Source organism: Pituophis catenifer, unplaced genomic scaffold (genome assembly GCF_029215685.1).
Source record: "Pituophis catenifer annectens isolate HBS135680 unplaced genomic scaffold, rPitCat1.0.hap2 SCAF_8, whole genome shotgun sequence".
In the NCBI taxonomy this organism is placed as follows: Eukaryota; Metazoa; Chordata; class Lepidosauria; order Squamata; family Colubridae; genus Pituophis; species Pituophis catenifer.
This window is the reverse complement of record NW_027256888.1, coordinates 81,291,828-81,313,966: the sequence shown is the minus strand read 5'-3', so window position 1 is coordinate 81,313,966 and position 22,139 is coordinate 81,291,828. Positions and strand designations below refer to the sequence as shown.

The window sequence follows — 22,139 nt, the reverse complement described above, 5'->3', positions numbered from 1 at the left end:
ATTATTTGAATCCCACCACTGCCCGGGACATAAACATCAACACGTGCCAAGCGTCTGAATTTTGATCACGTGACCAGGGCGGTGATGCAACGGTCATTAAGTGAGAAAAATGGTCATGTCACTTTTTTCAGTGCCATCGTAAACTTTGAATGGTCGCTAAATGAACTGTTGTAAATCAGGGACTAGCTGTACTCATCATTAATGGATTCTGGGAGACGCAATGAATACCAAAAGTGATGAGTACCAAGCACATTTTTTTTCCATATGGAACAATGTAAATAAATTTCATGTTTTCCAAAACCCAAGGCAATGCATATTTTTGAGGCAATATGTAAAAAGATAGGATTGTATGTCATTACTTTACATGAGAAATAAACCTAAAAATTAATAAATAGAGGTAGTCCTCGACTTACAACAGTTCCTTTAGTGATTGTCCTTTAGTGACCGTTACAACGGCACTGAAAAATGTGACTTAAGACCATTTTTCACAATTACGGCCATTGCAACTTCCCCGTGGTCAAGTGATCAAAATTCAGATACTTGGCAACTGACTCATATTTATGACGGGTGTGGTGTCCCAAGGTTCAGCGATCCCTTTTGTGACCTTCTGCCGAGCAAAGGCAACGAGGAAGCCAGATTCACTTAACAACCAGGTGGCTAACTTAACAACGGCAGCGAGTCACATAACAACGGTGGCAAGCAAGGTCGTCAAACGGGGCAAAACCCGCTCAACAACAGAAACGTGGGGCTCTGTTGTGGTCATACGTCGAGGACAACCTGTAATAAAATAAAATAAAATAAAAACATCGCGTTATCTGTAGCGATGAGCGGGGGAAAAAAAGGCAAAAATATATAAATGAGAAACAAAAAAGCACAAAAATACACCAAATAATCACGGAAGCTAAAATGAGGACCCAGATTGTTGGGAGCAATATGCTGACTCTGTACCAAGGACTGTAAAGCCCTGTAAAGTGGTATATAAGTCTAAGGGCTATTGCTATTCTTTTCCTTTCCCTCCTTCCCTCCCTCTCTCTCCTTCCTTTGTGCCCTTTTCTACCTTTCCTTTCTTTCCTTTCCTTCCTTCTACTATCTCCATCCTTCCCTTTTCTTTTTCCATTTTTTTCTTTCTCCTGCTCCCTCCATCTCTTATTGCCTTTCTCTTTTTCTCTCCCTCTTCTTTCCTCCCCTTCCTTCCTCCCTCCTTTTTCTTTCTTTCTTTCTCGTCCTTCCTTTCTCTCTCTTGTAAGCTTGCGTGTCGCGTATTAAACAAAGGACGAGTATCGGGACGCAATTTTCTCATCAAAACGCGTTGAGTACCAAATTGGATGAGTTTTAAAACAGCTGAGTACCGAGGTGCTGCTGTACTTCAATTCAGCTATGTTTCTGGCAGCACAGAATAAAACACCCCAGTGGAGAAATGTACGTATTTTTCTGGATTATTATTTTTTTTTTAAAAAAAAAAGCACACCAGCTATTATTGAAGCTGCGAGGTTTCTACCTGCCTTTTTAAATCTCCAGGCAGTTTTATGAATGCCTGGTGCTCCCTTTGCAAAATTGAAGGCCTTCTGGACCTCTGTCCGTCTTTCAGATAACTCTTCCAATTATTGCTTCTCTTAACGGAAGACCTGACATTGCAAAACGCAGAGAGCAAGTTCCATTCTCCCCCTGTCAAGAGGTTGCCTGGTTGTTCGAATAACCTCTACTCTTTTGAGTGAAGTGTCAAGCCAGCCATCTGCAGGGTTTCTCAACCATGGGGATTTGAAGAAGGTGCGGACTTCAACTCCCAGAATTCCAGGGGTGAAATACTCCCGGTTCGGACCGGATCGCCCGATCCGGTAGCGATGGCGGCGGGTGGTTCGGAGAATCAGTAGCAAACATCCTTGCCCCCCCATGCCCAGCTGAGCCGCACAATCATCAGAGGCTTTTTAAAAGCATTTTTTCTACAACCTCTTCGGCTGAAAAAATGCTTTTAAAAGTAAAAAAAAAAAAAAAAAGCCTCTGATGATTGCACGGCTCAGCTGGGATCGTCAGAGGCTTTTAAAAGCACTTTTTCTACAACCTCTTGAAGAGGTTGTAGAAAAAGTGCTTTTAAAAGCCTCTGACGATCCCAGCTGAGTTGCCTGATCATCAGAGGTTTTTAAAAGCAGGTTTTTTTTACAACCTCTTCGGCCAAAGAAGTTGTAGAAAAAATGTTTTTAAAAGAAAAAAAAAAGCCTCTGCCGTCAGAGGCTTTTAAAAGCATTTTTTAAAAACCTCTTCAGCCGAAGAGGTTGTAGAAAAAATGCTTTTAAAAGTTAAAAAAAAAAAAAAAAAGTTGGCCATGCCCACCCAGTCACATTACCCCCCCCCCCACTAAGCCACACCCACAGAACCGGTAGTAACAAATTGTACATTTCGCTACTGCAGAATTCCCCAGGCGGCTGAGGAATTCTGGGAATTGGAGTCCACGGCTTTTCAAGGGGCCAAGGTTGGACAGCTCTGCAAGGGATTCTACAAACCAGGTGTCTTCCATCCGAGTCCAATTTAAAAATTAATTTTTTTAAAAAAAAATTAATTAGTAGGGATTATTCCAGAGGAAAAAGGTGAGTTTTGGGGTGACCGCCAGCTGCATCCCCCTGCTGTTGAATCTCCTGGTACTCGTTCCACAGATAGCCGAAACAGATTGGAATAAATGATGGGATTATGTCATAAAACGTTTCCATTTTTTTCCCCACCTCTAAAACCCAATTTATCTCTTTTCGAAAGTCCGGGGGGGGGGAGAGAGAGATGAAAGCCGAGCCCCATCTCAATCCCACCGCATCTCTGAGCTTCAGACAAAACAATAAGAGCTGAAAGTTATTTCATTTTTCCCTTACGGCCGCCAGATGCTGTGGGGTTGGCGCATTGCTTTTCTTTCTTATTATTTAAGAAAAAAAAATTTATTTAGAAAGCACATCCTAAATCTATGTCTTCGGATGCTACCCGAAAGTAATTCGTTAGACAGAAAAGCTTTATCTCCTTCGGCTGCTGCCGAGATCGCCTGGCGTTGTAAAATACCCTGGACTTTTAACAGAGCTAATCTCTTTTGCCCTTTCTCAACTCCCAGCACAATTTTCAACTCCTGATGTTCCAAAAGCAACGTATTTCTTGCTAAGCCTTACAAAGTCAGCGAAAGCAACACGCGGAAGGATGCACCGCCAACAGCCAATCTCCCGTTGCCTCGGGTGCGCTGGCTTCCTTGCGTACAGGCAATCCTCGGCGTACGACCGCAATGGAGCCCATTTCCGTTGCTAACCGAGACGGTTGTTAAGTGATATTTCTGCCCCCGGGTTATTTGTAGCTTTCACTACAAACGGGAGTCGAGGGTCTCTCTTTCCTAAATGCCTAATCTGGGACAGGCCTGACATTTTCAGATTTTGGAATCCCTTAACCTTAGGCCCCCGAAGGAGACGGATTAATAGCAGATCTAAATAATAATAACAGAATGAGAGAGTTGGAAGGGACCTTGGAGGTCTTCTACTCCAACCCCCTGCTCAAGCAGGAGACCCTATACCTGTGATGGCGAACCTATGGCACGCGTGCCACATCTAGCACGCGTAACCATATCAGTGGGCACGCGAACTCAGCTTCCGGTGGGACTGGAAGTTGTCAAACGGGGCATTTTTGGCCTCTGGAGGGGTGGGGAAGGCTGTTTTCACCCTCCCCAGACGCCTAGAGAGGTCCTGGAGCCAGGTGAGAAAGAAAAATGGGCCCAATACGTGAAGCAAGTTTGGCCCCGTTTTACGACCTTTCTTGCCGCATTTGTGAAGTCATTCAGTGCCGTTGTTAAGTTAGTAACACATGGAGGCGAAGTGACTCTGGCTTCCCCATTGTCTTTGCTTATCAGAAGGTCGCAAAAGGGGATCACAACCCCCCCAGGATACCGTCGTAAGTACGAGGCATCTGAATTATGATCACGTGACCAAGGGGATGCTGCAACGGTCGTTAAGTATGAGAAACTGAGGATGCCATCACTAAAGCAATGTCGACTGGTGGTTCCCAGGGGGAGAGCCTTCTCTGTGGGGGCACCTACCCTTTGGAACAGGATACCCCCAGGGATAAGAATAATCCCAGATCTTCATACTTTCCGTCGGGCACTTAAGACCTTCCTCTTTCACCAAGCCGGGCTGGCATAATTAATTTTTTTCTTTCCTTTTCCTAATTGTGTAAATTTTATTCTGAAGATCTTAACTTAACTGAGAAGCCAAATTGACTTAATTATTATTTATTACTTCTATTCACATTTTTATATATATATGTTTATTTTGACTGTTCACCGCCCTGAGTCCTTCGGGAGAAGGGCGGTATAAAAAATTAATTAATTAATTAATTAATTAATTAATTAATTAATTAATTAAATAAACGGGTCTTAAGTCACTTTTTTTAGTGGCTGTCGTAACTCCGAACGGTCAGTAAACAGATGGTTATAAGTCGAGGACTATCTGATTTCGCAGAGCAATCGCGTCTGTCCGTCCGTCCGTTCTTTCTTCCTACCTGGAACTAAATTGCAGATGAAAAAAAAAGAAAAACCACCATGCGAGAGACAACAAGCTTTGGTAGCTACACCGAAGAGATCTAAGGGGATCACTTCCCACCGCAGAACATGTAAGAAATGCAAACTATGCCACAGTGGCCCAGCGGCACGTGGTTTGTAACGTGGCTGCCTTGATTACCTGCACGGGGAATACGCGGCCCGTAAAGGAAGCCGAGGAAAGAACGTAAGAAAATATACATATATATATATATATATATATATATATATATATATATATATATATGTAGGTCTTTGGTTATTCGGGTCTTCTCCCACGTAAAATTGGAAGCCAAGACACTTCCAATTTTACGTGGGAGAAGACCCGAATAACCAAAGACCTACATACAAACACCCGCGAAAACCTGAGAAAACATATATATATATATGTATATATATATATATATATATATATATCTCTGAGGCAGTGGAGCAGGTAAGCAAGTGAGCCTCGTTTGGTGTTCTTTTTTCCGCTTCCCAAACCGTAGCGCGATTGACAAACCGTGCGCCGAGACTCCCTGCGGTCGTGTCACTTCGGCTCCCATCAAAAGAGGCCACAAACACACAGAGAAAGAGGATGCATTTCAAAGCGGTTAGAGCTAAACCAAATCCCCGGCCCGTTTTGTATGCAGAACAATGGCTGCCTGCTTCCATATTAATTATGAACATATGCCTGGCATCTCACATCTCTTCTCGCCCCCATCCCACCTCAACACCCCCGTCCAGGAATATAGGGAAGGGGGAACGAACGGGAGGAAGGGGAGAAGAGTGGCAGCTTGTCAAGGGAATCCCCAGAAGGGAGGAAGGAGGAGGTGGATGGACAGAATGTCGGACCAGCTGAACGGGAGGGCGAGCGGGTGAAATATGCCCAGGGAGACTCAGGTGAAAAAGGGGAGGGGGGGGCACTTGAAAAATTCTGTCATCCCATATCCTTCCCGACACCTTGCAATGGTTTAGGCCAGGGATCTGCATTTCCCACAGAAAAGAAAACACCGGGAGCCACAAAAACCTTCCCGTGCCTGACTATTCCTTGAGCGGCCACAAAACTAGCATAAGTAGTTAGAATTAAACCTTCTGTTTTCTTCTGAAACTTTTCTTTTCTTGGATTTATCCATGGTTGGCTGGGGGGGTTAAAAAGCTCAATAAATTGTGTGCCAGTGGGTGTCGCACATTGGCGGTTGTGACGCATATTCTGAGTGATAAGGAGCCACAGCAGAGGGGTGAAAAAGCCACATGCGGCTCCAGAGCCGCAGGTTGCTGACCCCTACATTAGGCCCATAGGGTGCAACCTCCTGCAGACTGAGCAGGATTTTAGAGCAGGGTTTTCCAACCTTGGGAACTTTGTAAAACATGTGGACTTCAATTCCCAGAATTCCCCAGCCAGCATGGCTGGCTGGGGAATTCTGGGAGTTGAAGTCCACAGGTCTTAACGTTGCCAAGGTTGAAAAAACATTGCTAAACAGCCATGCCAGGGATACAAATCAACATTTGTCTGGAAGAACCCCAGTCTTCTCTTCCTTACAGTAGACCAGGGGTGTCGGATTCGGATTCAGCCTGCGGGGTGCTTAGATCTGGCCCGCAGGGCTGGCCTGCCAATAGCAAAGGATCAGACCGTGGTACCTCTACTACTAGCGAAAATGGGCCAGCCCCCCTGTGCCCCGTTATGGCTGCCAGAGTGCTGCAGGAGCCCGTCCAGGCCAAAAATGAGGCACAGGGTGGGGCACACGTGACATCAGCCCCACACACTCCGTTTTGGGTGTTTCGATCACATAACTAGGGGGACGCTGCATCGGTCGTAAGTCTGAAAAACGGCGATGAGTCACCGTTTTTCAATTCTGTTATTAGTTTGAACAGTCACTAAATGGAGCTGTTGTAAATCGAGGACTACCTGTACGCCAAGGGTGGCCTCCCCTGTGCAGTATTATCGCCTCATTATTAAATTGCGTGGCCCTTAATTACGAGGTATTAAGCCTATCTTCTCGAGAGAGAAAAGAAAAAAGAAAAAAAAAGAAAAATTGGAATTTAATTTTCTTTTTAAAAAGTTCAACAGAAAGATGCAAATGAGCAGCCCGGAGGCAGGAAACGCAGATCAAAAACCAAGGTGCGACGGATTCACCAGGCGGATGCTTGGCTTCGCGGCTAAACTTTCGAATACGGTTCGACTCGACGCTTGCCATCCGGGCACGCGGTCCCAGCAAAGTAGCCATCTATTCAAAACGTGAAGGGCAGGAATGGGCCTGGGGGGGGGGGGAGAGGGGGGGAGGTTGGGTGGGAGGGGGGCAACTTCTCACCTTAATGCTGCCTCCGATGAGATCAGGGGGCGCTTCGTCCGTTTCCAAGGCGACGTTGATGGAAGCAAAGGGGCGGCTGGCCATCTGCTGCATCTCTCGGAGCAATTGCTGGGGAAGGAAAAAAAAAAAGCCAGGATGTTAATTCTGTGCTCGGAATGGAAATATTTTAGATTTTAAAAGTGGCATCTAAAGCTGTGTTTCTGAATCTTGGTTGTTTGAAGCCCGGTGGACTTCAACTCCCAGAATCCCCCAGCCAGCTGCGGTGAATCTTGGTTTTAAGCTGGGAGGACTTCAACTCCCAGAATCCCCCAGCCAGCTGCGGTGAATCTTGGTTTTAAGCTGTGCGAACTTCAGTTCCCAGAATTCCCCAGCCAGCTGCAGTGAATCTTGGTTGTTTTAAGCTGGGAGAACTTCAATTCCCAGAATCCCCCAGCCAGCTGCAGTGATTCAAGGTTGGGAGAGACATGTTTAGATGCCAGTGATTCACTGCAGTTGTTCAGTTAGCAACACAGTTGTTAGGCGTTAAGCGAGTTTTGCCCCGTTTTATGGCCATTCTTGTGACAGCTGTTAAGGGACCCACTGCAGTTGTTAAGTTAGTCACCCCGTTGCTAAGGGAATCTGGCTTCCCCGTTGGCTTTGACTTCTCAGAAGGTCATAAAAGGGGATTCTTTTGACCCCTGGAGACACTGCAAACCGTCATAAATATGAGCCAGTTGTCTGAATTTTGATCACTTGAACCATTGGCATGTTACGATGGTCGTAAGTGTGAAAAACAGGCATAAGTTGAGAAACGGCTGAGAAACGCAGATCTAAAAGAGAGTTTCAATTCTCTTTAAAGAGACGTCCTCGACCTACAACCATTCGTTTAGCGACTGCTTAAAGTTACAACGCCACCGGGGAAAAAAACTGACTTATGACCATTTTTCACACTTTTTTGACTATTGCAGCATCCTTCTGCTGACGTGATTTATATTTGGATGCTTGACAACGGGCTCACATTTATGACGGTTGCAGTGTCCCGGGGGGGTCATGCAATCCCCTTTTGGTGAAGCAAAGGCAACGGGGAAACCCGACCCCCTTAACGACCGCTGGTACTAATTTAACAACTGCATTGATTCGCTAAGCAAATGGGGCAGGAAAAGTCGGTAAAATGGAACAAAACTCTCTTTTAACAAATTTCTCACTTAGCAACCTCAGGTTTTGGCCTCAGTTGTGGTCGTAAGTCGAGGACTACTGTAATAATCATATGAAAATAAAGCAGAAGTCTCTTTCTTTATATAAATTTATTTATTTATTTATTTATTTATTTATTTATTTATTTATTTATTTATTTATTTATTTATTTATTTTATTTTATTTATTGAATTTGTATACCGCCCTACTCCTGAAGGACTCAGGGCGGTGAACAGCCATAGAATAAAACATATAGATACAAAATTTAAAATAAACTAAAACGAATTAAATAATTTGGCTGAACAAATTTAAAACCCCAATAATTTAAAACCAAATTTAAAATTCCCATTTTTTTTCTTTTAAAAAAGAGAGCAGTTCTGCTCCTAGCAGCTGTGCAGTAACTTATACGATGACAAGCCTTCAGATTCGTTTTATTATTAGTAGGTGTCTGTTTAAGGTTTTTCTCAACAGTCATTTTTAAACCTTCTCTTTCTGCGTTAGTTATACAGTTTTATTTATCTATTAGCCAACAAAGCGGACTTACGAGTGCCAAAAAATAAAGAAGAGGCTTCAGAAGTTACAAATATCGAAAAAAAGAATTAGAATCGTAAATCTGGTACCCTCAGTCAATAAAACCACAGGCCGAACACTCAAAAAACTGTGACAAAATCTTTTTTTTTTTTGGGGTGGGTGGGTAGGGGGCTGGATTTATGAAATGCCCTTGGCGCTGCAGATGACATGTATCAGAATGCGAATTCCAGAAGGCTGAAACTCAACAGGGGAAGCGTCTACAGCCTCTCCATGAGCCACAGGAAGGCAGAAACAAGCACGGATCTTATCAGAGGGGACCAATTCTTTTTCTTTAACCTCAAGAGATTGTGGGAGCTTCATCCCTGGAGCCTTTCAAGCAGAGACTGGACTGCCATCTGTCAGAAATGGGGTAGGGTCTCCTGCTTGGGTGAAGGGGGGAGGTTGGACTAGATGACCTACAAGGTCCCTTCCAACTCTGTTATTATTCTGTTATTATTCTGTCATTCAGAAATTGTGGGAGATCAAGGGAGACATGAGAGCAGTCTTCCAATATTTGAGGGGCTGCCACAGAGAGGAGGGGGTCAACTTATTTCCCAAAGAAATCAGCCAAACAATAGTAGGAGATATGGAGGAGGATATGGATTTTGGGATAAATCTGTGTAAAATGAAATGAATAAATAGATGATAAGTGTGAGAAAAATAAAGCTAAAGTGATAAAGTCCAAGATTTAAAGATGTGATGAAATGGGACTAGAGATTAAGAAATATGGATAGAATTTTGTTTTAGAAATTGAAATAAAAATAAGAGTTGTATTCCATTTGAAAATAAGATTTGTGGTGATAAAATTGTAAGGTAAATAATTAAATTAAGAGGTTAGAATATTGTTTTAAGATTAATGTTTTGATATTGAGGTTAAAAGATAAAAATGAATTAATTTTAGTTGGAAATTAAACTTGTGGTGATATAATAGAATGGTTTAGATCAGTGTTTCTCAACCTTGGTAGCTTGAAGATGGGTGGACTTCAACTCCCAGAATCCCCCAGCCAGCAGTGCCTATCTACGACCGGATCGAGACTTCGTTCTTGAAAGATATATTTTATGTTTATGTTTGAAAAAATAAAAAATATTTTGGAAAAAAAAAACTTATTTTCCAAAGCACCTGAAGGCCAGACAAGGAATAATGGATGGATACTGGACAAGGGAAGATTCAACCTGGAAATAAGGAGAAATTTTCTGACAGTAAGAACAATTAACCCATGGAACAGAAGTTGCCTTCGGAAGTTGTGGGGGCTTCATCACTTGAGACTTTCAAGAAGAGATTGGACTGCCATCTGTCAAAAATGGTGTAGGGAGGGTCTGCTGGGCAGGGGGTTGGACTAGATGACCTACAAGGTCCCTTCCCACTCTGTTCATCTGTATCTGTATGCCAAACCAGCCCATTTGATCTATATCCCTAAATGGGAAACCTGCTGTGTTGCAGATCGGATGGCCGTTATGTGCTTCTACATGGGGCTCCCCTTGAGGAGCACCCGGAGGCTCCAACTGGTGCAGAATGCGGCCGCGCAGGGGATTATGGGAGCCAGGGGTCGCTCCCATGTGACGCCTCTCCTGCGTGAGCTGCATTGGCTTCCAGTGGTCTTCCGGGTGCGCTTCAAGGTGTTGGTCCCCACTTTTAAAGCGCTCCATGGCATAGGACCTGGGTACTTGCGGGACCGCCTTCTGCCGCCAATAGCCTCCCACCGACCAGTACGCTCCCACAGAGAGGGACTCCTCAGGGTGCCGTCGGCCAGGCAATGTCGGCTGGCGACCCCCAGGGGGAGGGCCTTCTCTGTGGCAGCCCCCGCCCTCTGGAACAATTTGCCCCCGGAGATACGAAGGATATCGGATCTCCGGGTCTTTCGCCGAGCCCTGAAAACTCTTCTTTCACGCAAGCAGGGCTGGCGTGAACCCCCCCTCCCTTTTTAGCTTTTTTTAGCTTTTTAAATTGTCAATGGGTTTTAGTTTGAATTGTTTTAAATTTGGGCCAGAGTATGTAATTCTTTTAATAATTTTAAATTTTGTATTGGTATGTGTTTTAGTTCTGGCTGTGCACCGCCCTGAGTCCACTAGGAGAAGGGCGGGATACAAATTGAATAAAATAAATAAATAAATAAATAAATAAATAATGCCATAAGCCTGCGATATACCCAAAGAAAGATTTCCATCCAAAAGGCAGGGCCAGACAGTATAAGTTATTTCACAAGTCATTTTGTTTTTCTTCTATTCATTAGTGTCATTTTTCTATTTTTTGGCCTCCCGCCTTGAGCATTTCATCTTTAGGGCATGAATATTGAGACTCTGGAAAGAGTGCAGAGAAGAGCAACGAAGGTGATTAGGGGACTGGAGACTAAGACATATGAAGAACGGTTGCAGGAACTGGGTATGTCTAGTTTAATGAAAAGAAGGACTAGGGGAGACATGATAGCAGTCTTCCAATATCTCAGGGGCTGCCACAAAAGAAGAGGGAGTCAAGCTATTCTCCAAAGCACCTGAGGGCAGGACAAGAAGCAACGGGTGGAAACTAGTAATCAAGGAGAGAAGCAACTTAGAACTAAGGACAAATTTCCTGACAGTGAGAACAATTAACCAGTGGAACAACTTGCCACCAGAAGTTGTAGGTTCTCCAACAGTGGAAGTTTTGAAGAAGAGATTGGGCAACCACTTGTCCAAGAAGGTATAGGCAGTAGTAGGTTTCAATTTTGGCCGCTACCACTTCGCTCGTGGGTGCGCGTGTGGGTGGGCGGAGCCTCACGCCGCCACTGCCGCTATCAGTTTGCCCGACCCGGGGCAAACCAGTAGCAATCCCCCACTGGGTATAGGGTTTTCTGCCTGAGCAGTAGCAGTCTTTCCCACGGATTGCCGGAAAGTTGCAAAAGTTGATCACATGATCACTTGGGGATACAGCAACGGTCATAAGTACGAATCAGTTGCCAAGGATATGAATTTTGATCACAGGGCCACGGGGACGCTGCAACGGTCATTAAGTGTGAAAGAGGCTCCTAAGTCAATTTTTTTCAACACCGTTGTAACTTCGGTCACTAAACGAACAGTCAATTGTAATCTATTTGTATAGCAGCCTTTCCTGATCGCAGCAACTTTCAAGTTGTGTAGACTTCAAGTCCCAGAATTCCACAGTCAGCCATGCCCCCCTGGGGAATCCTGGGAGTTGTAGTCTACACAACTTCAATTTACTGAGATCCAGAAACACTGCTCTAAAAAAACCCCATAAAAGCCATTACTGATTTATAACCCAACCCGTAGCGTCTGCCCTGCGTGAGAAAAATCTGCTAAAGAGATAAAAAGACACAAGCTGACAACATCAATGCTTCCTTCGGCTTCTTTTTCATCTTGAAACATCAACACACACACACACAGATATATATATATATATATATATATATATATATATATATATAGAGAGAGAGAGAGAGAGAGAGAGAGAGAGAGAGAGAGAGAGAGAGAGAGAGAGAGAGAGAGAGAGAGAGAGAGAGAGAGAGAGAGAACCCTTGAGAATTTTTCTTCTGCTTGAGCTTTTCTTCCTCCTTATTCTTCTTCAATACCTGTTTCCTTTGCAGTTTAAGTTTTCGAGCTTTATAGCTAAATTGCAGCTTTTGTGGACGGTTAAAAGAACACAGAGCGAGATACAAAGGAAAGGAAAGGAAAGGAAAGGAAAGGAAAGGAAAGGAAAGGAAAGGAAAGGAAAGGAAAGGAAAGGAAAGGAAAGGAAAGGAAAGGAAAGGAAAGGAAAGGAAAGGAAAGGAAAGGAAAGGAAAGGAAAGGAAAGGAAAGGAAAGGAAAGGAAAAAAACCCCCCAAAGAAGCCAAAGCAATGAAAAAAGGATATATCTGTTGAGTTGCAGTTTGAAAAAAAACCCTGAAGCTTGTGAATGAGATTTCACACAACCAGAGCTGCAGAACAACTTAGTTTAGGTAGGTAAAACCTGGCTAGAAAGAATATGCGCATATTCTCCTTTCCTTTTTTCATTGCTTTGGCTTCTTTGGGGGGTTTTTTGGTCCCTCTAGTGATGGTTGGGAGGTCAACCAACTTCATTTCTTGTCCTCAATTCAGGACGGATGCACCATCTGGGGCTAGCTATAATGAGGGAGGGATGGAAGGGCAGAGACGGTACTGAGTGGGCTTCGGAAGCCATCCGGTTCATACGCGGGTACGGGAGGTGCGAGATTAATGGCCCCCGTAAATAACGAATGCCCCGAAGGCCAGAAAGAGATGAGGAACCGGAAGAGCAACATCTGGAGTTACTGTGCCGAGCTGGATATCAAAACTGGGCCTTGGCCACTAAGGGACACATTCAGAATTTACTTGTGAAATCGTGATGCTGAAGGATGATGTAGTTCGGGCAGGTCCTGGGAATTTTCGAGCGCAAAAATCTTTCCTGAGGGTCAGCCCACAGGTAGTTTTATTAAAAAAATCAGCTGGGACAAAACAAATTACCCAAATTACTTTCTTTCTTTCTCTTTCTTTCTCTCTCTCTCTCTCTCTCTCTCTCTCTCTCTCTCTCTTTCCTTTCTTTCTCTTCCTTCCATTTCTGTCCTTCTCTCCCTCTATCCTTCCCTCCTCCCTTTTTCCTTCCTTCCTCTATCCATCCATCCTGTCTCCCTTTTTCCTTCCTTCCTTCCTTCCTTTGTTCGTTCCTTCCTTCCTTCCATCCATCCTCCCTTTTTTGTCCTTCCTCCCTTCCATCCATCTATCCTCCCTTTTTTGTCCTTCCTTCCTTCCTCCCTTTTTGTCCTTCCTTCCTTCCATCCATCCATCCTCTTTTTGTCCTTCCTTCCTTCCTCCCTTTTCTGTCCTTCTCTCCCTCTATCCTTCCCTCCCTTTTTCCTTCCTTCCTTCCTCTATCCATCCATCCTGCCTCCCTTTTTCCTTCCTTCCTTCCTTCCATCCTCCCTTTTTTGTCCTTCCTTCCTTCCTCCCTTTTTGTCCTTCCTTCCATCCATCCATCCTTTTTTGTCCTTCCTTCCTTCCTCCCTTTTTGTCCTTCCTTCCTTCCTCCCTTTTTGTCCTTCCTTCCATCCATCCATCCTTTTTTGTCCTTCCTTCCTTCCTCCCTTTTTGTCCTTCCTTCCATCCATCCATCCTTTTTTGTCCTTCCTTCCTCCCTCCCTTTTTGTCCTTCCTTCCTTCCTCCCTTTTTGTCCTTCCTTCCATCCATCCATCCTTTTTTGTCCTTCCTTCCATCTTCCCTTTTTTGTCCTTCCTTCCTTCCTCCCTTTTTGTCCTTCCTTCCTTCCATCCATCCTTTTTTGTCCTTCCTTCCTTCCTCCCTTTTTGTCCTTCCTTCCATCCATCCATCCTCCTTTTGTTCTTCCTTCCTTCCTTTCTTCCTTCCTTTTTTCTTTCCTTCCTTCCATCCTCCCTTTTTTGTCCTTCTTTCCTTCCTTCCTTCCATCCATCCATCCATCCATCCACCAATCCATCCATCACTGGAAGTTTTCAAGAAGACACTGAGCATTTGTCCGGAATGGAGCAGGAGATTGGACGAGAAGTCCTCCAACTCTGCCATTCTGTAAAAGTTCAGAAGAGAAGGACTAGAGGGTGACAGGATAGGCTTCCAGTACTCGAGGGGTCGTAAGAGAGAAGAGGGAGTCCATTTATTCTCCAAAGCCCTTGAGGGCAGGACGAGAAATATCAGGCGGATGATCCTTAAAGAGAGAACCAACTTGGAAGTAAGGAGAAACTTCCTGACAGCAAGAACAATTAATCGCCTCCAGAAGTTGTGGCTGCTCCATCACTGGAGGCTTTCAAGAAGAGACTGGACCACCACTTCTGTGGAATGGTCTAGGGCAGTGTTTCTCAACCTTGGTAGCTTGAAGATGGGGGGACTTCAACTCCCAGAATCCCCCAGCCAGCAGTTGAAGTCCACCCATCTTCAAGCTACCAAGGTTGAGAAACACTGTGTTAATCTCTGCTCTTGTGGGTATTTTATTTCTGGCCAGGAAGTGCAGTGATCTTTTAGCTTTTGGATTGTCTCTTTTGAATGGTGTGTAAATGTGGTCCATCTCTATGTGCCCGTTGATGGCCGTTTTGCCTGAGTGCCGCTGGCTGGGGGATTCTGGGAGTTGAAGTCCATCCATCTTCAAGCTAACAAGGTTGAGAAACACTGTGTTAATCTCTGCTCTTGTGGGTATTTTATTTCTGGCCAGGAAGTGCAGTGATCTTTTAGCTTTTGGATTGTCTCTTTTGAATGGTGTGTAAATGTGGTCCATCTCTATGTGCCCGTTGATGGCCGTTTTGCCTGAGTGCCGCTGGCTGGGGGATTCTGGGAGTTGAAGTCCACCCATCTTCAAGCTACCAAGGTTGAAAAACACTGGTATAGGGTTTCCTGCTTGAGCAGGGGGTTAGACTAGAAGACCTCCAAGGCCCCTTCCAACTCCACGATTCTATCTTCCATGTTCTTCTGCCTGTGCTAGCAAGAAGCCGAGAAATCTGCCCTTGCAGAATTGACTTGGGAGAAGTCCCACCTATGCACCGAGCATCCCTTTTAACCTCCTACTTTAAAAGATGTTCAGCAGATTGCAAACTGAAAGAAAGCCCCCCCCAAAAAAGCAGATTGCTAGGTTGCTGCTCGGTAATTGTGCCCTTCAGCTACCATAAAACGCTTTGTCTAATGGCTGTGAAAAGGAAAAAGAAAAAAAGAGAGAGAGAGCCAGAGCCAGAGCAAGCTGTCCTGATAAATATGCCTGAAATAAGAATCTCGCAGAACTCATTAACGCTGCGAGGAGTCGAACATTCGCACAATCAAAGCATCCACCCATGAGGTTCCTTGGACACAGTCTACGCAGCTTGTTCACCCTTCAAATTAGAAGACAATGCAAGGCTGACACACACCGTGTTTTTGAAGCCAGCTGAGTCACGCGCAGAATGGCTGCCAGGGATCCATTCATAAGACCCGGACGTGATGTGGGTCTCCACTTACTACGAGGAGGCGTCAAAAATAAGGGTGGGAGAGAAAAAGCTGGGAGAGCAAGAAGGGAAGAGCTGAGAGAGGAGCTGCCAGGCAGTCTAGCCTCACTTGAAAAAAAAAAAATAACCTTTTATTTGGTGGCTTAGTTTTAGCGGGTTCCTCCGCCCCCTTTCCCCCCCCGACCGGTTATTTCTTAAACGGTACCGATAAAGGAGAATATTTGCAGCTCAGGGTTGAACTGTGGGGTCCCTTGGGGCTCTCTGAGCTTGGTGGTTTTCTTGCAGACGTTTCATGACCCAACTAGAGAATGTCATCAATGCTAGAAGGGAGTGGAGTATGTGGAGAGGGGGAGGGGGGAGGAGCAGGAGGTGGAGGAGAAGCAGGAGGACGACTGTGGGGCCCTTGGTGCTCTCTGAGCCTGGTGATTTTCTTGCAGACCTTTCATGACCCAACAAGGTAACATCATCAGTGCTAGAAGGGAATGGTGTCTTTGGAGAGGATGAAAAGGGGGAGGGGGAGGAGGAGGGGAGGGGAGAGGAAGGAGGAAGAGGAAGAAGAGGAAAAAAAGGAGGAGGACTGGGAGGGCCTTGGTTCTCTCTGAGCTTGGTGTTTTTCTTGCAGACATTTCATGACCCAACTAGAGAATGTCATCAGTCCTGGAAGGGAGTGGGGCTTGTGGAGAGGAGGAAAAGGGGGAAGGGAAGAAGGAGGAGGAGGAAGAGGAGGAGGAGGAGAACTGTGGGGTCCTTGGTGCTCTCTGAGCTTGGTTGGTTTCTTGCAGACGTTCCATGACCCAACTAGGGAACATCATCAGTGGTAGAAGGGAGAGGGGTTTGCAGAGAGGAGGAGGAGGAGGAGGAGGAGGAGGAGGAGGAGGACGACGACGACTGTGGGGATGTTGGGCACTCTCTGAGCTTGGTGGTTTTCTTGCAGGCATTTCATGACCCAACTAGAGAATGTCATCAGTCCTGGAAGGGAGTGGGGCTTGTGGAGAGGAGGAAAAGGGGGAGAAGAAGGAGGAGGAGGAGGGAAAGAAGAGGAGGAGGAGAACTGTAGGGTCCTTGGTGCCCTCTGAGCTTGGTGGTTTTCTTGCAAACATTCCATGACCCAACTATGGAACATCATCAGTGGTAGAAGGGAGAGGGGTTTGCAGAGAGGAGGTGGGAGGAGGAGGAGGAGGAGGAGGAGGGGGGGAGGAGGAGGAGGAGGAAGGAAGAGGAGGAGGAGGACGACGATGACTGTGGGGTCCTTGGTGGATTTTGTCCTATTTTACGATCTTTCTTGCCGCAGATGTTAAGTGAATCGCAGCAATTGTTAAGTCAGTGACGCGGCTGTTAAGTGAATTCCTTGCCGGATTTCTTTCGACATCGTCTTTGGGGTCAATTTTCACCCCATCCAGATTGATTTGGATGAAAACTGCTCCTCTTCTAGCACAGTTTTGCCAAGACGGCTAGCTGGGGATGCTGGGAAGTGTAGTTCAAACACATTGGGGTTGGTGGTAATGGGAGGAGGAGGAGGAGGAGGAGGAGGAGGAGGAGGAGGAGGAGGAGGGAGAAAAGAGGGAGGAAGGAGGAAGAGGGAGGAGGAGGAGGGAGGAACGAGGAGCAGGACGATAAGTGTGGGGTCCTTGGTGCTCTCTGAACTTGGTGGTTTTCTGGCAGACATTTCATTACCAAAATAGCTAACATCATCAGTGCTAGAAGGGAGTGGGGTTTGCAGAGAGGAGGAGGAGCTGTACTATGAACAGACAATAAGAGATGGAATGCTTTAAATTCTACCATTATTCTCACAGTTCCAGGAGCCCCAGAAAGATAATTTGGAATTGCATTTTGGGTCTTCTACATTTTTATTCTTCTCTTGCTTTTAATGCGTTCCTTCTAGTTCTTCACTTAAGTGACTAATAAGGCATTATTCTCAGAAGAGAGCGAGGGCCATTTTTACGTCATTGGGGCTTCGGGAGTTAGAGAAATGGTCTCAAATTCCTATAAACGCCACTGAAGAGACACAAAAGGGAAATTCAGACTCAAAGGATGGGAAAATACCAGGCTTGACAATAGAGCTTGTCAGAGAGAACTTGAAATAATAATTGAATGCAAACTGAAGATGAGCTTGCGGTGTGAGGTGGCAGCAAAAAAAAAAAAAACACCAAAAAAACTCAACAACCAAAAAAAACACAAATGCAATTTTAGATGGCATCAACAGATGTAAATTTTCCAAGTCATGAGAAATAACAGGTCTGTTTTTTCTTGTGCTGGTCAGATCCCAATCTTGGGTATTCTGTCCACATTTTTTTTTAAAAAAAGCTGTATGCAATCCGATAAAAGGAGAATACTTGCAGTTCAGGGTTGAACTGTGGGGTCCTTGGTGCTCTCTGAGCCTGGTGGTTTTCTAGGAGACGTTCCATGACCCAACTAGGGAACGTCATCAATGCTAGAAGGGAGTGGGGGTTTGTGGAGAGGAGGAAAAGGGGGAGGGGAAGGAGGAGGAGGAGGAAGAGGAGGAGAAGGAGAACTGTGGGGGCTCTCTCAGCTTGGTGGTTTTCTTGGAGACGTTCCATGACCCAACTAGGGAACGTCATCAATGCTAGAAGGGAGAGGGGTTTGCGGAGAGGAGGAGGAGGAGGAGTGATGGGGGTTTTAATCTGGTTTTTATTGAATTTCTTAATTTTAACTTGGACTTCTGTTTTAATGGTTTGTCTGTTCGGTTTTAATTGTTGTGAGCCGCCCTGAGTCCTGTGGAGATAGGGCGGCATACAAGTCCCAACAAACAAACAAACAAACAAACAAACAAATAAATAAATAAGCAAGCTAACATCATCAGTGCGAGAAGCAGGGTGGATAAAAATCAATGATTTTTCTTAAAAAAAAATAAAAAAAATCAGATTTTTTGATTTAAATCGGATTTTTTTTAATTTAAATCGGATTTTTTTTTATTTTTATCGAATTTATTTTAATAAAAAACTTTTGGGGTCAAAATCTATCGTAAGATAGTTTTCTATTTAAGATACATAAATAATTTAGTTTATTCAGCATGAAATGGAGCTTAGTTATGTAGCAGGAGGCTGTATATTCTGCAACACTGGGACTATCGGTGAGTCAACAGTGGGTCAAAGAGATGACAGTTGCTCTTTAAAAATTATGATTTAAATCGAGTTGATTTAAATCAAGATTTAAATTGTGATTTAAATCAACTCGATTTAAATCAAATCCACCCTGGCGAGAAGGGAATGGGGTTTGCAGAGAGGAGGAGGAGGAGGAGGACTGTGGGGTCCTTGGTGCTCTCTGAGATTGGTGGTTTTCTGGCATATGTTTCATTACCAAAATAGCTAACATCATCAGTACTAGAAGGGAATGGGATTTGCAGGGAGGAGGAGGAGGAGGAGGAGGAGGACGACGACGACAACTAGGATCATGGGGGTCCTTGGTGCTCTCTGAGATTGTTGATTTTCTTGCAGACGTTTCATTACCAAGCTAAGTAACATCATCAGTACACATCAGCACTGGTGATCATCACATCATCAACAGCACATTAGCAGTAGCAGCACTGATGATGTTCACTAGTTTGGTAATGGAACGTCTGCAAGAAAACTACCAAACTCAGACAGCACCATAGTCCTCCTCCTCCTCTCCAAAAACCCCACTCCCTTCCAGCACTGATGGTGTTACCTAGTTGGGTCATGAAACGTCTGCAAGGAAAGCCCCAAGCTCAGAGAGCACCGAGGAGCCCATGGTTCACCCTCTGTCAAATCCACTCACCCACTCCCAGCCGTTTAATTTATCTTTTTTTTTTTTCTAAATTTGATTTATATGCCGCCCTTCTCCGGAGACTCAGGGCGGCTTACAATGCGCTAAGCAATAGCCTTCATCCTTTTGTATATTTTACACAAAGTCAGCTTATTGCCCCCACAAACTGGGTCCTCAATTTACCTACCTTAGAAAGGATGGAAGGCTGAGTCAACCTTGAGCCTTGGAGAGATTCGAACCTGCAGTAATTGCAGGCAGCTGGTCTTAATAACAGGGTGCCTTAGACCACTGTACTACCAAGGCTCTACTTTACTCTATTTTACTCTACTCATAAGAAAGGATATTTTAGGACGTGCACAATGAAAAAAATCTGCAGTAAGATAGCAAAAGCAGACAAAAGAACCATAACCTACAATTTGCCAATACGTTCCATAGCAAAAAAAAATAAAAAATAAAAATGGTACTATCCAAACTACAAGTTGGAGGCGCTAAGATTTATTGCAATGCCTTGGTGGAACCCGTGCCTCCCTTGACAAAAAAACTGAAAAGTGTTACCCAAATAATTTTATAATGGCTGCAGACAGGAAAACCAGACTAATGGCCATGTTTGCAGTTGTCGGAAATAAGCGAAGTGTATGGATATTTATTACATGTTTAGCAGGCAAAACCGCATCTCTCTCTCTCTCTCTCTCTCTCTCTCATCTATCTATCTATCTATCTATCTATCTATCTATCTATCTATCTATCTATCTATCTATCTATCTGGTGGAAAATATTATGCATTTATGCTCATGATCAGTTCCTCCTATTCAATGGCATGATTAACCTGTGGACCAGTTTATCATGTCACATTAAGCCAAATAATGGGGTTTATTTGATTTTGGCTAAGTATAATGAACATATCTGGTTGTCCGGTGTTATTTCATGCTGATCTAGGGTCAAAATAAAAGATTTGATTCCGTGTAGTTGTTGCCGTTTGCAATCTGTGCCTGCCTCGTGGCTGAACGTTATGTGTGAACACCGTTTTTCAATTTTGTTTTTCCAATTCGGAATAGAGCTGGAAGGGACCTTGGAGGTCTTCTAGTCCAACCCCCTTTCTACTGTTTCACACAAATGACTCTTTTTTAAAAAGAACCTTTTTTAGTTCTTAATGGTTATTAATCGTTTAGTTTTAATTTGTTAATGGGTTTTAATTCGCACTGTTTTAATTTGGGCCAAAGTATATAATTCTTTTAATTAATTTTAAATTTTGTATTGTTATGTATTTTAGTTTTGGCTGTGCACTGCCCTGAGTCCACTAGGAGAAGGGCGGTATATAAACTGAATAAATAAATAAATAAATAAATAAATAAATAAATAAATAAATAAATAAATAAATAAATAAATAAATAAATAAATAAATAAATAAATTTAAAAAAAAAAAAACCTCCAGTGTTGGAGCATCCACAACTTCTGGTGGCAAGCTGTTCCGCTGCATAATTGTTCTCACTGTCAGGAAATTTCTCCTTAGTTCTAAGTTGCTTCTCTCATTGATTAATTTCCATCCATTGCTTCTTGTCCTGCCTTCTGGTGCTTTGGAGAATAGGTTGACCCCCTCTTCTTTGGGGCAGCCCCTTAAATACTAGAATACTGCTTCCATGTCACCCCTAGTCCTTCTTTTCTCTAGACTGACCATAATCAATTCCTGCAACCGTTCTTTTTATGTTTGAACCTCCGGTCCCCTAATCATCTTCGTTGCTCTTCTCTGCACCTTTTTCCAAAGTGTTGACATCTTTTTTGGTAATATACCACTTGTTCTGAAATGGTTTAGGATGTGATGCTTTGCGCAGGGGGCTGGACTAGAAGTCCTCCAAAGACCCTTCCAGCTCTATTCTGATTCTGATTCTAATTCTGGTGATGCCGTATTCCGGATGTGGCCTTACTCAGGATTTATAAAGCTGTGCTAATACTTCCTGCGATTTTGATTCTATGCCTCTGTTTATCCAACCCAGAATCGTATTGGCTTTTTTTTGGCTGCTGCCGCACACGGCTGGCTCGTGTCTTAAGTGACGGTCCACTCTGACTCCAAGGTCCCTCTCACAGTGACTGTTTTTCAGCCAGGTTTCGCCTAATCCGCGCTTGTGCCTTTGGGTTTTTTTTGCTTCCCAGGTGTAAAATCTTGCTTTTCTCCACGTTCAATTTCATTTTGTTGGATTAAGATCCATCGTTCCAAGTCTGTCAAGATCCTTTTGGATCCCGAACTTGCCTTCTGGGGTGTTGGCTGTTCCTGCCAGTTTACTGTCATCTGCAAATTTGATAGGCTGCTGTTTGACGAACTATATTTAAAAAGACCCTGGCTTAAAATGATACGTGAATCTAGGCCGGGTGTCTGCAACCTGCGGCTCCGGAGCCACATGCGGCTCTTTTGTCCCTCCTGCTGTGGCTCTCTGTCCACTGGACCCACCACTGGCTGGCCCCGCCCCCTCGCCCTCCCCTCCCAGTCACTGACCTGGCCTGAGAAGGTAAGGGTGACGGCGGAGGAATGGAGACTCGCTCCATACTCCAGAGCAGGAGCGAAGCAGCCCTGTACTTGCCATATCTCACAGGCACTTATAACAGATTAACAGAGTTGGAAGGGACCTTGGAGGTCATCTAGTCCAGCCCCCCACTCAAGCAGGAGACCTACACCATGTCTGACAAATGGCAGTCCAGTCTCTTCTTGAAAGCCTCCAGTGATGAAGCTCCCACAACTTCTGAAGGCAACTTCTGTTCCATCAGTTGATGGTTCTCACTGTCAGGAAATTTCTCATTTATTTCTAGGTTGAATCGCTCCTTGATCCGTTTCCATCCATTCTTCCTTGTCTGGCCTTTGGGTGCCTTGGAAAATAGCTCGACCCCCTTCCTCCTCT

At 44.5% G+C, this 22,139-nt stretch overlaps 1 protein-coding gene across 1 annotated transcript in view; it reads right to left on the bottom strand.

Annotated features, from left to right (window-relative positions):
* The window catches only part of ATRN (attractin), a 208,776-nt gene that overhangs the window by 11,707 nt on the left and 174,930 nt on the right, over positions 1-22,139 (bottom strand). Inside the window, 1 exon segment of the mRNA XM_070949103.1 lies at positions 6,841-6,948. Within this exon segment, the coding sequence (XP_070805204.1) occupies positions 6,841-6,948 (108 nt within the window).